Source organism: Apodemus sylvaticus, chromosome 2 (assembly GCF_947179515.1).
Source record: "Apodemus sylvaticus chromosome 2, mApoSyl1.1, whole genome shotgun sequence".
NCBI lineage: Eukaryota > Metazoa > Chordata > Mammalia > Rodentia > Muridae > Apodemus > Apodemus sylvaticus.
In genome coordinates this window covers 65,112,135-65,128,491 of record NC_067473.1, presented here as the reverse complement: position 1 = coordinate 65,128,491, position 16,357 = coordinate 65,112,135, and the positions used below count along the sequence as shown (strand labels likewise).

The following is a 16,357-nucleotide window of genomic DNA, read 5'->3' as shown; positions in this document are numbered from 1 at the left end:
AGGATATGAAGTGACTAAATAAATTAATGGAGAAAAACTGTTTTATGTGGTTTGTTTTGATTTTTTTTCAAAATATCCAAAACAGTGAAATAACAAACATATCTATCAGCAGATGAATGAAAAAAATTAAAGTCCATATGCACAGAAGATTTGTCAGTAGTATTAAACAGTTCTTCTTTGTGAGAGTAGAGTTTAATCTGGATCATATCACACTAGGAGAAGTAGGTGAGACAACTAAGGAGAAGCAATGCATGGACCCTTTATACTGGAGCTAAGTAGTCGAGCTCATAAACAGAAGCAGAAACAGTAGATCTTAGGGGCAGGTGTAAAGGTAAATTGGCAAAATCTGTTCAAAGATTATGAACTATAACAAGTTCTAGAGAGCCAATGCTGTCATTACTGTTTATGGAAGTACCAGTTAATTGTTTTAACCATGGTGCAATACCTATATGGGTGCAGAGTCTACAAGGCCACATATTGGTCTTCTTGCTAATTCTATAACCATGAAAGTATACTTTGCAGTGCTCCCAAGGCAATGATCTGAAGAGAGTCATGAGAATTGTTCGTGCATTGAGACTAGGGAAGAAAAAGAGAAGGGAAGAGTAAAGTGAGGGAAGGAAGGAAGGGGGAGGGAGGGAGTAAGGGATGGAGAAAGGAAAGAAGGAAGGAAGGGATGGAAGAAGGAAGGAAGGGATGGAGGAGGGAAGGAAGGAAGGGAGGAAGGAAGGGAGGGATATTGGGAGGAAGGAAGGAAGGGATGAAGGAAGGAAGGGAGGGAGGAAAATGTCCTGACAGACATAAGATGCCCATAATTAGGAATGTGTGTGCTTGCTGCATCCCCTGACATGGATATGCCTGTAATATCATTAACAGTTATCCCCAAAGGGACATAGGGAGAAAATACTTACAGTGAAGGTGAATTACAGGAAAAACCATGTAAACATGTTTTATAAAAATAAAATAAGAGATTGTTAAACATTATGGACCACAGAGAGAATTCAGAAAATGAGACACAGGGATAGAGAGACAAAGACAGAAAGATGTTCTCTCTCTCTCTATGGGTGGTTCAACAGTCATGGCTTCTGACCAGTAAAACCAAAAGGAAATGTTTTCTCTGAAATCTGCTACTAGAATGCCTGGTAAGATATCACCCCCACAACTGAATGACCAGCAGAAGTGAAGGGACAGAAGCAGGTGCAGGTCTGCAATGGCCACACCCTTTCAAGGCACTCACCCTTCGACTGTCCATCATCCCAGAACAGCTCTCCTCTTGCTTCTTTGTTCTCATCCAGAGCAATGAGTAGACCAAGAGGATTCTTCCGGCTGTGGGGACCAAGATTCACATAAGAAACAAATCCTTACAGCTCTAATATTGGCACCAAATTTCAAATTGATAAAGGTACTAGCCACAGCTGCCTCCTTTCCTTCAGAGACAGAAGCAAGAATTCTAGAAGACACTTTGCTCTAGTATTGCTGTCACAATGAGAAATATCCCAAACCTCAACAATCAATGTCCACACAGGAAATCAGTGGGAGCATCAGAATCACTACATGAGCTATAATGGATGCTGTGACCGAATTGACACACAGAATGCAGACTGTGAGAATAGGAAAGTCTCAGATAGAGATGCTGTGGCATCCCTATGAGAAAGAGTCTCCACTCACAGTACAGAGCTGCCATTACATAGGTAAGCCATATTTTTTCTGCTTCTGAGTAAAAGATTCCTTAGCAAAAAAAAAATATTTAGTATACAGCAGCTTATATAGACTTTATATTATGGTGTCTTCACTAATGAACGATGTCAGATTTCAAGGATAGGGAAAAATAAAACTTTCATTCTTGCAAGGTAAATTGATATGAGTGTTCAGAATACCCTCAAACTAAAAAGAGAAGGAAAAACAAATCAGCATTGGATTATACATTTTTTTAAAACCTGCAACTTAATAAGCTAACACAGTAAGGAAAAGTCATAGAAAGAGATAGGTTACACCTATCTAACATATCCGTGTCTGCTATAAATAAATACAATAATTCTTTCAGTAAAACATTGGCTTCAATGTGGAACTCTTCAATAGAAGCTTAGGCTACAGTATTGAACCAAAATATTATGAAGCAAAAGTGATAAAAACACTTAAGTTTGTATTTTTGACCCCTTATTTTGAATCACCACAAAGGAATGGCTGAATGGGGTGGGGATGAAGATAAGAAACAAAAGTTTAAGAAGGACAGATCAGCAATGCTAATCCAGAAATGAGAACTGGCAGGACAAGAGCAGTAAGCATGGGACAGACAGGCAGAACAGGGCAAGAGGGGCCCAAACCAAATGTAGTTTTCTCAAGATGTGAGGTTTCAGAACAAAAATTGCAACAGCCCTCAGGGAAGCTGGGAAGCTGGCCACCATCAGAGCTGTCAGAGTCCTGAAAACTGAAAGGGTTCAAAGTGGATCATGGAAGAAGTTCTGTCAAAATCAATCAGGATATTACTCTCAGTCCTCAGCTTCTCAAGAGGATGAGAAAAATCCAAGGACAGAGGATCATTGTTCACCTGCATGCAGGCCCACATGTATGCATGCATGTACACACAGACAAACAAGAGGTAGAGAGATACACACAGACAGTGGGTAAGACAGATACAAAGGACACAGAAAGAGACAGAGACAGAAACAGACGGGGAGCAGAACCATCCGTCCTCAGTCTACTCCATCTGCTGCTTTAGCACACTCTGTGAACAGATGTGGACAAAATGTCCAGTTGTGGCAAGCATAGTGCACATAGAGCCAAAAACAAGCATGTTTGGAAAACTACTTTGACCTTGAGAGTCATGCTTTTGGTAAATGTGGCTTTTTATCACAAAGCAATGATCTCACTACTGTGCAAAACAGAGACCTAGTGCCCTCACTCACCTTAAGTGGGTGTTCAGGGCAGGTTGTTGCCATGGCAAGATGTAGCCCCCTCGGACATGCAGATTGATGCGCTCAAGAGGGGCTGGCAAGGTCGTCCACTCTCCTGTTGCATTAATGTCTGCACCCTGAGGCAGGAGAAGAGATAATGAGGGAAAGAACACACAGCTCCCTGAACCCTGCACCCAGCAAATCCTGTCCAAGCCAACTGGTCACCGCCATTCAACAAAGGTCATTACCATACTTTGTTCCTCTCTGCAATGTTGAAGCTGCTGCATTTAAAATCAAAGATCCTGTGAGTTATGAACTCCATAGGAAGACCAATTGAGTCAACTAACTCGGACCCCCTAGGGTCTCTCAGACACTGGGCAAAGAGCATTCCTGGGCTGGATCGAGGCCCGTGGACATCTATAGCAGATGTGCAGCAGTTTCCATGTGGGTCATCCCAACAACTGGAATGGGGGCTGTCCCTTAAGCTGTTGTCTGACTGCAGAATCTGCTCCCCAATAGGGTTGCCTTGTCTAGCCTCAGTGGCAAAGAATGAGCCTAATCTTGAATATTCTTGATGAGCCAATGTAAGGACTTGTGAAGGAATTCTATCCTATCACAGTAGAAGGAGAAGTGGAGGGGGAATAGAAGGAAGAGAGAAGGGTCTCTGTGATGGGAGGACTGGGGTGGGGGGAAGCCTTTGGGATGTATATAAATGAGATCCTGTAAGAATGCCTGCCCTTGAGCAGCGGACAGAGGGAAATGGGGCTACAACAGCCTTGGTGAGGTCTTCATGTGGATCCTCACCATTCTTACTCTATACCCTGTTTCCGAGTCAGGGAGGTAACCTTGGGACTTACCATTCCTTCTTAACCCCTGAAACATTCTCATCAGGGGAAAATCTAGACCTTTTCCTTTCACCAAGAGGCCAGATTGTGTTGCATTCTCTCATGTATCTACCAGGTAACTAACACTTCTGACTCCTGCTTCTTAGGAAACATCTAGTAGCTAGTATTGTTTACATACCCCAATCAGAATCTACCCAAATTTTCTTCCTTCATTCATATTTTTATCTTGTCCCTCTTGTGTGAGGTGCAGCCTGACCCGATATATGACTTCAAATTTTCCTCCACTACCTCAAATACAGCAGGGCTTCCTTTTTCTTGGAGCTGCTTCGATTGATACCTAGTGATAGATAATTCTTCTGAGGCTGCCTTCACAAGAATGGCTTTTGGATGTAGAGCTGGGGTGTTGGGATCCGGTCACTAAAGGGCACTAGCAGCCCCATTACTCCATCCTACAATGACCATGAGACATTGCAATTGTCCTCTGCTACGTATTTGAACACTTGCTTTACAGGTGAGGATTTTCATATAGATTACATCGAGCTATGTTCCAATACAACATAAAAAATATTGAAAATGAGTGACGCAAGTTGTTTTTTTCTCTGTAAAGCTTGCTCAACTCACCTTTGCTTGGCAGGCCATGTCAGTTACCTCCCCTTTTTCTCAAACTGCCTTTTATTTTTAACACTGTCAGCAAAATTAGCAAATCCACAAAACTTTTCCTCCTTAACCTTCATTCTTCACTTATAAAATGTGGTACATGAAATCGTTTACTTCAGTGCCAGTCCTTACAGCAAACCAACATTAGCTGCTGATTCAGTGCTAAGCTTCAGAAGGCTGTGTATTCATATTCCTATACCTAGCACCCGACAAAATGCCTTTAACTGGGGAGGGTCAGTATTAGGACAAGCTAGCAAGAAGCCTAAGATACAAACTTAAAGATGGTCTATGCTCTCAAGGTCGTGTGTAAATGAGGCCAGCAATACAATACAGGACCTTTTTAAAGTGTGAGTCCTGGGATTATCCCTACTTAATCCTAGTCCAGAACCTATGTCAGACACCTCTAACATACCTACAGAGTCTTATGGTTAGGGTATAAGGCAGTCAACAGACACATTCAAACAAAGGAAATATCAGAGTTACTTAAACTGAAGCTTAACTACTAAGAAAGCCCTAGAGCATCCCCACCCTGGAGGCAGAACTAGCCAATAGCAAAGAACATGAAGGAGTGACTAGGTGCTCCCAGTACAGAGAGGAGGAAGAAATCTGTTCTGTTTTCCTCATCCATTCTGCACCCAATCCCACAGCAATTCACTTGGGTTGTGGCCCAAGTTGCTGACACAGGCTCTGACGTTTGTCTGTCTGCTACTTTCTTCTCCTCATACCGTGAAGAGAGGGCATTGTTAGATGAGAGCAAACATCTCAGCAGAACTCTTATCTTTGACGGCCCAGACATGCATCTTAGAGAGCTTCTGTTGGCTTCTCATCAGTAAGTTTATGTAAACAGCTCAGACATCCAAGTCCTACACCATGTGTATCTGTGTGTTTTATACATTCATATATGTCTCATAATGTTTGGTCTTTGGTGGTGACACAGAGAGATTCTTATGCTTACAAATTATAGATACTGACTTTTTATTTATTTATTTATTTATTTATGTATTGTGTAGATTAGAAGAGACTCTTAATCAAACTCTAATCACTAGGCCTATATACTAGCACATCTCCACATTGGGCCAAGTATCCAACTCCAGAGAGTTTGCTTATAGAAAATACAGACAGGAAAAAAATCTCTACAAGTAAGACCCTCTATAAATGGAAATGAAACCTATAGCAGGATTCAGGAATTTACTGGTGTCTCTACACTGTAATGATATTAACACAAAGCTATAGAGTCACATATATAGAAGATTCCTAGCAAGCCTGGCACAAGGGAGATGCTCCATGGGTCCTTTCAGACATGGCATCAAGGGTAACTGGTCATGCTCAGAAGTTATGAAATCAGGCCACGAAGATAAAGTGGCCAATGGAGTCCACACAAGGTGATTTCCTGAAGTGGCACTAAGCTTGATAACTATCATATCCAGAAACTCTGTATGCTACCACCTTCTGGATTGAATAAATATAAGAAAAAACTTACCGTGTAATAATCGTACCACTGGGCTTTAGGGAAATATGCGGTGACATTTCTGGCATCCTGAAATAAAATACAAAGAAAGTGTGGGCAGTGGGCTCAGCAATCTCTGACGTAGTGATCAGTGTCATTGGGGCAGAGTTCAACTAATAAGAAGGCAAATATATTTAGACAAAATTATATCATCCACGTTATGGAGACAAAAATGATGGTCTTTTGCCAACAACCAAAATTGGCCTACAAAAAATAGGTGCTTTCAAAAGTGCCCCTTGGGTTACAGGACTTCAGAGAAAAACAATCACTATTATCTTATAGATATTTTCATCTCTTCCCTAAAAAAATGATAATGATTGTTGACTGTAGAGGAGAAGAAAATTACTCAGGCTCAAAAAGATGCAGGATGTGCTAATTATCTATTTGTTCTACTTAAAAAATAACACTATACACAGAGCAAGTAACTTAATTTTTAATTTCAAGACCATATGGAGAAGAAGGGGGAAACTAATAAGTATCAATATCAATAGATGACACAGAGGGGGGATAATAATATAATTATATTTTAAACTCCAAAAATGGAGAACTAATTAAAGAGGAAAAAGAGAAGCCAACACACACTGCTGTAATTGTTTCTCCCGTTAAGTTTAGTTAAGAATAACAAAAAATAAGGAATCTTTATATTTCCTGAACTTTACTCTCCATACTTGAACTTAAATCAGAGAAAATGATTATATTCTTAAATACTTGACAAGGTTATTCTTCCTCTTGACTGTACTGTAAGCTATAATTGTTAGGCTGTCATTAAAAGCTTTAAAGGCAGAACAAAAATATGTAGAATTTAACTCAGGAGAACCAGAAAATGCAAAAATGTAGAAGAAGAAACCATATCTTAAGATCACTCTCTCCAAAACCCATGTCACCCCATTCATCCAGCCCATTAGTGGAATTGTTAACACCCAGGATCTTCATACTCACAGGCTCCAGCACAGGGCTGACTAGGAAAGCTGGACCCAGCAGGAACTGTTTGTCTATGTTCCAGGTCTCCCGGTCTGCCAGAAACCTGAAAGCAGAAGTAATGGCACCAATCTGACACCAGTATGACCTCAGAGCAGGTCCCTGAAGAAGTGCTCCAGTTCAGACCCCAGAAGTCCATCTATAGCCTCTGCCTTCCTTATACAGCACGAGACTGACAAGGATCACACAGAACCAATGTTCCACATGGCATATTCTCCAAACTTCAGAAACACATTATCTGCTACAAAGCATCTTTCATTTCCACACAGTAATATAAAGAAGCTTTCCCCTGCCATCTCTCCCTGGATTGTCCACTTAAGTTATACAAACATATTCTGGTCAAGGTGCACATAACAAAACTCCTATACAAAATAGAGAAGTCTTTGTAGGGCTCAGTGGTTTCCTTTCCTGAGTTCAGTAAATGCCTTAAACCCAACATACATGTTACATATGACACTGTATTCAAAAGTATATCGAAAATATATCAATGAAGATACTCTGTCAGGAGCATTCATACAAAAGTTGACTTGTTGCCTCAATGTGGAAAATTGTTTGGATGCACTTCAGTCTGAGAAGATAAGGAAACTGCCCACTACGCAGGGATTCCTGCTTGACACTTACTCATGGAGAAGAGGCCGCACCACTGTGCTGCCTTCTATGTGGGCCTTGTACATCAACGTGTAGAGATACGGCAACAGGGTGTATCTGGTCTCTAGCACACTTCTGGAAATATCCTCAAAGGTTTCATTCCAGGATACAGGGTCTTGTCTCTAAAGCAGAATGAAGAAAGTGTTCAAAACCCACCTAGACACCTAAGAATTTAAGGTCATTGAAGAAATATTTAAACTATATAACATCTTTAAAGTATCATATACTAAAGAAAATTATGGATGGGACTCCTATATTGTCCCTAATGGACAGGGAAACATCAGCAAATTTCTCTTTAATAATCACTAAAACATTATATATGAGTTATAATAGAAATTAGTCCCATAGCAAAAAAAAATAATCAAAATAAAGACAATGATTTATAGAAAAAAGTTAATGGATTTAAAAAGTCACCAGATAACACACACAGAAGGAATGCTCTCAGAAACTGAGGTAGCACATGTGTGTGTGTGTGTGTGTGTGTGTGTGTGTGTGAGAGAGAGAGAGAAAGAGAGAGAGAGAAAGAGAGAGAGAGAGAGAAAATGTATATATTTACAGTCACATAATACAGATAAGAAAGCTGATTTCTTACCTTGGTCCCGATGGTGTTGTGGTTCCTGGAGAAGGGGTAGAAGGCGCCCAGCTGCATCCAGCGAACACACATCTCATACTCAGCATCTTGAAAGAACCCACAGATGTCTGACCCGGTCTGAAAGAACATGGAACAAAGTCAGCTCTTGGTGCTTTCTAAGAGACCCTGTCATCTTCCTAGGGAGGAGGAGCATGTAGAGGACACTTACATAGGATATGCCAAAGAGGCTAAAGTCCATCATGCCTGCAATGAGAGACGCAGCAGGGTCAGGACACGCACTCATTCTCTGCCGCCTCTTCCCCCTTCACCAAGAATCCCACTCCCACCCCTGCCTGCAGAAGCCCCAGGGCAGAGCCCACACACCGATGATGGATTTCCCCAGCTGGTCCCAGGCAGCTGTGTTGTCTCCCAGCCAGTGTCCTGCCCAGCGTCCAGAAGAGGGGAATGTGGAGCGGGTGATGACGATCCCTCTCTCTTCTGTCACCTCCTGCACAGCTCTGGTTGGGGAAACAGGGAGAAAAATTCATGGCACGGCAGAGGAAGATTGACCATAAAGTTTCCTGCTCAGTCCTTGCACTTAGAATATCTTGAAAAAAATCTTTCTTGTGTGACTACAAGGAATATAGAAATATGACCTAATAGAGGACAACTGGCTACCTGATAGGTATAACAAGGGAAGTAAGGCAGGAAAGGAAAGGAAAAAAAGGAAGTAAAGAAAAATTCTTAAAACAGTTTTTTCACACTATCTCACTATGCTACAAAGTCATTGGCTTGCCCCTAAGTAGTAAGCAGTTACAAAACTCACTTTCAACATAAAGAAGCAAGGTTTCTAGCACTGTTACCTGTTTTTCTCTTTTATCTAGTGATACCACAGGACTGACTACAATGCATGATGACTTACAGTATACCTGTGAGTATGCTCAAGAGGACTACTGATTTCCTCACAGGGATGGCTCCACAACTACAAAGTTGTTGCTTACCAAATAAGAATTACAACATGGTTATTACAATTACATTATACTTACTCTTAGAATAAGAAACAAATGGAAAAGTAGAGACACTACAACACTCATCACAGAAGTAACCAACAGGAGAAAGCAGAGTCACTCACTCGTAGGTGGGTCTGGTCTGGGACCACCCATACAGGCTGTGCACATCATAGTGCCGCATCCGGGAGCCATCCGGAAGGATCTGCTCACTCTCCATGCACAGGGTCTTGCTGCTCAGGCCCCTGTCCCTGGCTTCCAAATCTAAGGGGAGATTTAAGACAGTGAAAGACAATTCTTCTTCTTCTCATTCCTGACCTCTTGTTACTGAATTGATCTGTAGAACTCAAGATAAATTTGATTTCCAATGGTGCCCCCTTCCCTGACTACGACCAACTCAGAACAGTGCTTTGAGCTGAGGTGCAAGAAGCATGCAAGTGCTCTCAATTCCTGGTTTTTCTAAGAAGGTAAAGGATGCATAAAAACACGGAGATTCATTCATTGACCACAGAGTAGGCTTGGCCACAACTGCAAAGCCAAAGCAACCATTATTGTTAACACCGTGATGCAACTTGTAATATTATCTGTCACTTTATATATACTCTACTGTAGAAAATTGATATTGAGGAAAATTGTGTAAGCTTTGAGATATCTTATACCTCAAAGAAATCAAAATTTGGAGAACTGCTGTAAACACAATTAAAACCAAAGGGTCAATGGCTCCACAATAAAGTGAACATTTTGTCTAACCATTGGTTACAAAGAAAATGTAGGTAGATAAATTATCAAAGTTGATAACTAAGACATCTTACAGTGAGAAGAAGCCTTTAAAGACATTACTACTACTGAGAAAGATCTGGAAAAATTTGAGAAACTTTCCAAATGTCTCCTGGGTCTTGCCACACAGAATTAGGTAAAGTGCTTCCTATACTTAATTTAATTTATAGCACCTATGAAAATGTACCCTTGATGCCAGGTAACCCTTGGTGGTCAAGGTAACCATTGCTTGCTGGGCTTATACACAGAGGACAGTGAAGGTCAATTTTATATACAATAAGAGCATAGTAGCATGTCATTATGTAGAAATAAATCCGTATGTATATATTTCAGTGAGATCATCATTCATTCCCTAAAATGTGCTAAGGAAAGGGTGATTGTGGGGATGTTAGTTTTCTGCCTTCCCAGATTGCCTGCCTACATAAGTACAACTTATCTCGAGCTTCTCTCTCTCCTCAATGCCATTTGTGGAGACAGGCAACTTTTAATCTAGATGATGCCACCCAACAGGAAGAGGAGGAACAAGGTCCTTACGCGGCATGTAGGGAGGCCGGTTCAGAGTAGTATCGCTGCAGCCTGGAGCAACTGCCCCATTCACAAAGCTGGAAGGCTCATTCATATCCTACAAATGTCAGAAACATTGTTTCCACTTAAATACAATTCCGGCATATAAATTCAGAGTCAAGGAAAGAGTAAATAGAGTACTAAACATGCACTAATCTTTAGACATCAGCATAGGAAAAATTGTCAAATGCTCGGAATCGAGCTATAAAGAAAGAGTAGTCTCTGTAGGAAAAAAGTTCCCCTGAGGCATCAAATTTGCAAATATTTTATGTGAGGTCTTAGAACAGAAGCTTCACGTAGAAGACCAGCTGTGGAGAGGATCAGAGCAGCTCCACACCTCATCAGAGAGAGTGTGGTATGACATATCCAAAGACTTGGATGAATATTATCCTGTTAATACATCAAGAAATACACAGGAAGGTGGACTGGAGAGATCGCTCATTGCTTAAAGGGGCTTGTTGCTTTTGTTGGGTGCCCAGTATCAACATGACGGCTCACAACCATCTAAAACTTCAGGTCCTGTTTGAGATATGACAACTTCACAGGCACTAAGCATGCACACAAGGTATGTATACATGTATATTACATATAAGCAAAATAGTACATACAAGGAATATACGCATATATATGGGCAAAATACACATACAAATGAGATAAATAGTAAATCTTTTAAAAAATCCTATAAGAAAACTTAAAAAGATTTCTTAAATCTTTAAAAAAAATAAACATATAAACACAACTCTCCTATAGTTCATACAAGTGAGCACTCACACACACGCACTTACAATCCACAGGCCATCAAACTGCAAGCTCTTATTTGGATCTTGCGGGTTCCTGTAGAGTTCTTCAATCTCCTTCTTCCACCACATGGCAGTTGAATTACGGAAAAAGTCAGGGAAGGCCACGTAAGCTCGATATTCCTGTAAAATAACAATATTTGGTTATTTGTCATGAATGATTACAGTAGGCAGCAAAATATGCTTAATATGAACAGGGCTCATTCAGTCTCATACTACAGGGAGGTAGAAAATGATAGTACAAGCCAAGTCTACAGCACAAATTTAGAGCGCTTTTATCTTATAAAAACATGTGGAACACACACAAGGAAGAATAAAATATCTTCTACCTAGACTGTAAGAAATATCGAGTGAATTTCCTCTTATATCTTACAGGACTGGACGAGATCAACACCCTCTACACACTAACTCTTGCTGTATACCTCCTATCCCAATTGCCCACCATTTCTTTTTTTTTTTAATTTTGCAGTTTTTTTTATTCGATATAATTTATTTACATTTCAAATGACTTCCCCTTTTCTAGCCCCCGACTCCGCGAAAGTCCCGTAAGCCCCCTTCTCTACCCCTGTCCTCCCACCCTCCCCTTCCCACTTCCCCGTTCTGGTTTTGCTGAGTACTGTTTCACTGAGTCTTTACAGAACCAGGGGCCACTCCTCCTTTCTTCTTGTACCTCATTTGATGTGTGGATTATGTTTTGGGTATTCCAGTTTTCTAGGTTAATATCCACTTAATAGTGAGTGCATACCATGATTCACCTTTTGAGTCTGGGTTACCTCACTTAGTATGATATTCTCTAGCTCCATCCATTTGCCTAAGAATTTCATGAATTCATTGTTTCTAATGGCTGAATAGTACTCCATTGTGTAGATATACCACATTTTTTGCATCCACTCTTCTGTTGAGGGATACCTGGGTTCTTTCCAGCATCTGGCAATTATAAATAGGGCTGCCCACCATTTCTTAAGGACTGATAAGATAAGGTCAAAGTCCTGTGAGGCTTTAGCTAAATGTCAGGTGTCAGGTGATGGGTATCAGGTTTATATCAGGAAACCTTCCCACTGGGAAAGAAGTGGAGAAAAGTTTGCACATTGTGATTTTGCACCAGGTACTATGGCTCTCTGCTGTGATTTCCAAATCAGAGGAAGCCTTCACTTTTATGTAACCTATGCTGGGAGGACTTAAGGCTTCTGTATTAGTTTCTCTTTCTTTTCCCACAAATCATGAAAACAGTGTCTAACACATATATGGAAAGTGGGTTCAATGTATCACTCCTTAACTGCGTTTTACAGACTTTAGGAGCAAAGACCTTGTCTTACATTTTCAAGTTTATCTTCACATTCTCTACCGTGTTTAAAAGAATTAGAAAAAACAATAGATAAGCATTAAAGCTCTGCCTGCTTGTGGATTTGTGCCCCCCAGCAAGAGAAATTAGCCACAGAAATCTATATGCTCCCCCCTGCTGTTTGTTCTCAGACATTTCAGTTGCTGTGCCTCAACAAACATCCTCTCAGGGTCCTTCACAGAACTGCAAGCATCAACGAGCAAAAGAATGGCATGGAAGAGAATAGCAGGAAGACTTGGCTGAGTCTCTACACGGTGCTTACACAATCCAGCAAACAGTCTATTAAGGAAGAACCTATATGCTCAGAGGAAGGCCAAGAGAAGATTAACAGATCAGAAATGGTCCAGCATGCATTGCTGCTTCACAGGACAGGCACAAAGAATCATAAGGGCAGTATATAGGAATAATAGAACTTCTTTTAAATATAAAAGTAGAAATAAAACTCATGAAGCCCCTTACAAAGAAAACCTTACCCCAGAAACAGAGATCCAGCTTATATTAAGCCAGAAACATGGGCTTTCAAAAAAAAGTAGATGGAGTATCAGGATATACAGGCATTACTAGCTACATCTAGTAAACTGACATTTCTAAAGTATATATCTGTAAATTAATCCAACCTTGCCTTACAGTAAAAAAAAAATCATTTTTGCACTTCATATTGCAGACAAGAATATTTTTCTTCCCTACTACAAGTACCTGTTCTAAAAAGGAATTCCACTATATAAGGCATGAATATTGGGCACAATTTCTGCCAGTTCAATTTTAGCAACTACAGTTTTTCTCCTCTATACCAGAACACTGGTTAGAATTTGACATTTAAAAAAAATCCCCAAAGGGTTAGTACTAGCTGGTTTTCTGTGTCAACTTGACATGGGCTGGAGATAACACATAGAAAGGAGATTCAGCTGGAGGGTGCCTCCATGAGATCCAGCTGTGGGGCATTTTCTCAATTAGTGATCAAGGGCAGAGGGCCCCTTGTGAATAATACCATCCCTGGGCTGGTAGTCCTGGGATCTATAAGAGAGCAAGCTGAGTAAGCCAGGGGAAGCAAGCCAGTAAGTAACATCCCTCCATGACCACTGCATCAGCTCTTGCTTCCTGACCTGCTTGAGTCCCAGTCCTGACTTTCTTTGGTGATGAACAGCAAAGTGGATAAGCTGAATAAACCCTTTACTCCCGAATTTGCTTCTTGGTCATGATATTCGTGCACAAATAGAAACCCTGACTAAGATAGGGCTCTCAGTAATGGTCCTCTGAATGTCTAATGCCTGATCTCATAATGGCCATGCTTGTGAATAGTTCAATAAATATATTTATCTAATTAATTCTTGAATGTTAGTTTCTAAACGCCATGGGTTGCACTGTTCTTTGGCTACATAAAGATCAGCTACTTCCTCGCATTACCCTGAAATAGGTGTCCGAATAATGAGGCCTTCTCTCTATCTTCCCAGCTGCACTAGGAAAGATGTAAAGGATTCTCATGCCTTGATGTAATCTCTGTCTACGGAGTCCTCTCTTTTGGAGAGAAAAGGAAGGCATGCAGACATGTCACTGGCTCTCCACAGAGCCATTTCCTACTCTTAGAACACTGAGCACAGACATTATAACCACAATTCACAACACAGAAATGAGCTGCATTTCTGAACTGGGTAAATAGAGCTAAATGCTTTTAAACTACAAAAGCTGACAGATGATTTTGAAAAACTACCATTCGTGAAGCTTGTGATACTTAAAAACATCATAAAGGAAAACATCGAATACCAGTAGAGAGCAACCTATACCACGAGCCAACAGTGGCGAGGGAAAAGCAATGACGGAGGATGCAAAAGCACATGGGATTTCAAATCATGAGGCAGTAAAAGACTGTCTGCAGTCATAAGGCATGCAGTAAAATAGTCAAACACTAAATAGAGAGACTGCACCCCTACCTAAAAGGGATACCTAAAGAACCAAAACACAACTTAATTCAGAGAAAAACATCATTCTTAGAGGAATAATCCAGTTGAAAGTCTATGAGTCTCTGGATTCCGACATGTTTGTATTTGAGATTACAATTGTACTATGATATGTAACCTAAGCTTTTTGAGCATGAAATCTAAATAACAATAATACTGATATCCCAGTAGGAAGTAAAACATGATTTAGAAACAGAGTATATATGTAAGATTATCAGAAAACAAATATCAGAAGAGATGACACATTCTCTCTGTGTATTTCCAAGCCATATCCATTGTCACTTATGGGAATTTCTAGTATCCTTGCTGCCTCTTTCAAGAAATTCTGATGGGTTCAATATAAACAAGGGCCTTTTACCTCCACTTGATTGTCCCAGTCCATAGAGGAGTTCACATAAATATTAGGGTAATCAGGCCAAACCTGTGGGGAGAAAAATGATCAAGAGAAATATCCCAACTCTCTCTCATACTCTGAATTTCTTGGAAACTTTGGTTATGAAAGACTGACCCAAGCAAAAGTGGATTCTATACGTTCCTTAACTATTAACAATAATCAACAAAGATTGATTTTAGAATGAATAACAGAAACCCAGAGAACAATAGGAAGCAGTAAAAACATATTTAAAAACACACTAACAGGGTGCCTAGCCCAGGATAAGGAGTCAACACCTGACTCATACCTTTCCCCAGACAATGTCTCCATTATTGGGATATCTGATGAAGACGTCATTCTCCAAACCCCTCGTGAAGGCAGGATAGGGCTCTGTCTCATTGCCAGAAATGGCTGGGTCCTGCAATCAGAGCACAATGCAGGTGGGAAAACTTATGTAAGTACCAAAAAGAAATAGGACAATAAGTAGAATTTTTGAGAGAGGATCTCAGCTTTTTTCTGAATGATAGGCTTTCTGTAAATGCAGTAAGTATACTTTTCATATCTCATTTCTCTACTAACTATGTGGATAGACATACAGTATAAGGTGATCCCTGTAAAAACCCCATCCATCCATTGCCCCATTCACAGGCAACACAGTCACACAAGGACTAACCAGAATGAGGATGACACGCATCCCATCAGCCTTCATGCGATTGATCAGGTCTGGAAGCCCAGAGAAGTTGGGGCTGAGCTTGAAGTTCAGCTGCCTCTCCATGTAGTCAATGTCAGAGTACTGCACATCCTGGAACGAAACAAGAAAGAGTGGCTGATTGTGGAGCCAGTCTAGACTCCAGCAGTGAGCACTGCTTATGTCTGGATATTACAATCTATGACAAATTATAGCTCGACATCTTGGGATAGTCACTCAATTTTTCAAAATTACACTCAGAAACAAAGAAAATTCATTTCAATATCAACAAAAAATTCAAGATAAGTATCAATGTCTATCTTTAGGACTGTTATAAAAACCAAATATTACTACTGTAGAAAAAAGTCCTTTGACTTTCTCCATTGTTGTGTCCTGAAATCAGCAGTATTTGTTAATAGAAAATAACATCAAATATTCAGGCCTATGAATCATAAGTCTACTATAAAAGAATTAAAACAAAACAGTCATCACTGTGGAAGGACCAGTGTTGGAGAAGAACAAATGCAGAACTCTGACTGAGATGTTCTATTATAAGAGTTGTTCTCAACCTTCCTAATGCTGTGACCCTTTAATACCGTTCTTCATGTTGTGGTGACCCACAAACATAAAATTATTTTTGTTGTTAGTTCCTAACTGTAATTTTGCTGCTGTTGTAATACATAATGCAAATATCTGTGTTTTTAAAGGTACTAGGTGACCCCATGAAATGGTCCTTCAACTCCCAAAGGGGTACAAC

General features: G+C 40.4%; 1 protein-coding gene across 1 annotated transcript in view; it reads right to left on the bottom strand.

Annotated features, from left to right (window-relative positions):
• The window catches only part of Mgam (maltase-glucoamylase), a 166,194-nt gene that overhangs the window by 59,075 nt on the left and 90,762 nt on the right, over positions 1 to 16,357 (bottom strand). Inside the window, exons 32-45 of the mRNA XM_052173524.1 lie at positions 15,586 to 15,714; positions 15,220 to 15,330; positions 14,898 to 14,960; positions 11,231 to 11,365; positions 10,416 to 10,503; positions 9,230 to 9,368; positions 8,482 to 8,615; positions 8,327 to 8,361; positions 8,119 to 8,235; positions 7,500 to 7,648; positions 6,840 to 6,924; positions 5,874 to 5,930; positions 2,904 to 3,028; positions 1,235 to 1,323 (exon numbers count right to left, since the gene is read on the bottom strand). Coding sequence (XP_052029484.1) covers positions 1,235 to 1,323; positions 2,904 to 3,028; positions 5,874 to 5,930; positions 6,840 to 6,924; positions 7,500 to 7,648; positions 8,119 to 8,235; positions 8,327 to 8,361; positions 8,482 to 8,615; positions 9,230 to 9,368; positions 10,416 to 10,503; positions 11,231 to 11,365; positions 14,898 to 14,960; positions 15,220 to 15,330; positions 15,586 to 15,714 — 1,456 coding nt within the window. The remainder of the gene's footprint in view (positions 1 to 1,234; positions 1,324 to 2,903; positions 3,029 to 5,873; positions 5,931 to 6,839; positions 6,925 to 7,499; positions 7,649 to 8,118; positions 8,236 to 8,326; positions 8,362 to 8,481; positions 8,616 to 9,229; positions 9,369 to 10,415; positions 10,504 to 11,230; positions 11,366 to 14,897; positions 14,961 to 15,219; positions 15,331 to 15,585; positions 15,715 to 16,357) is intronic.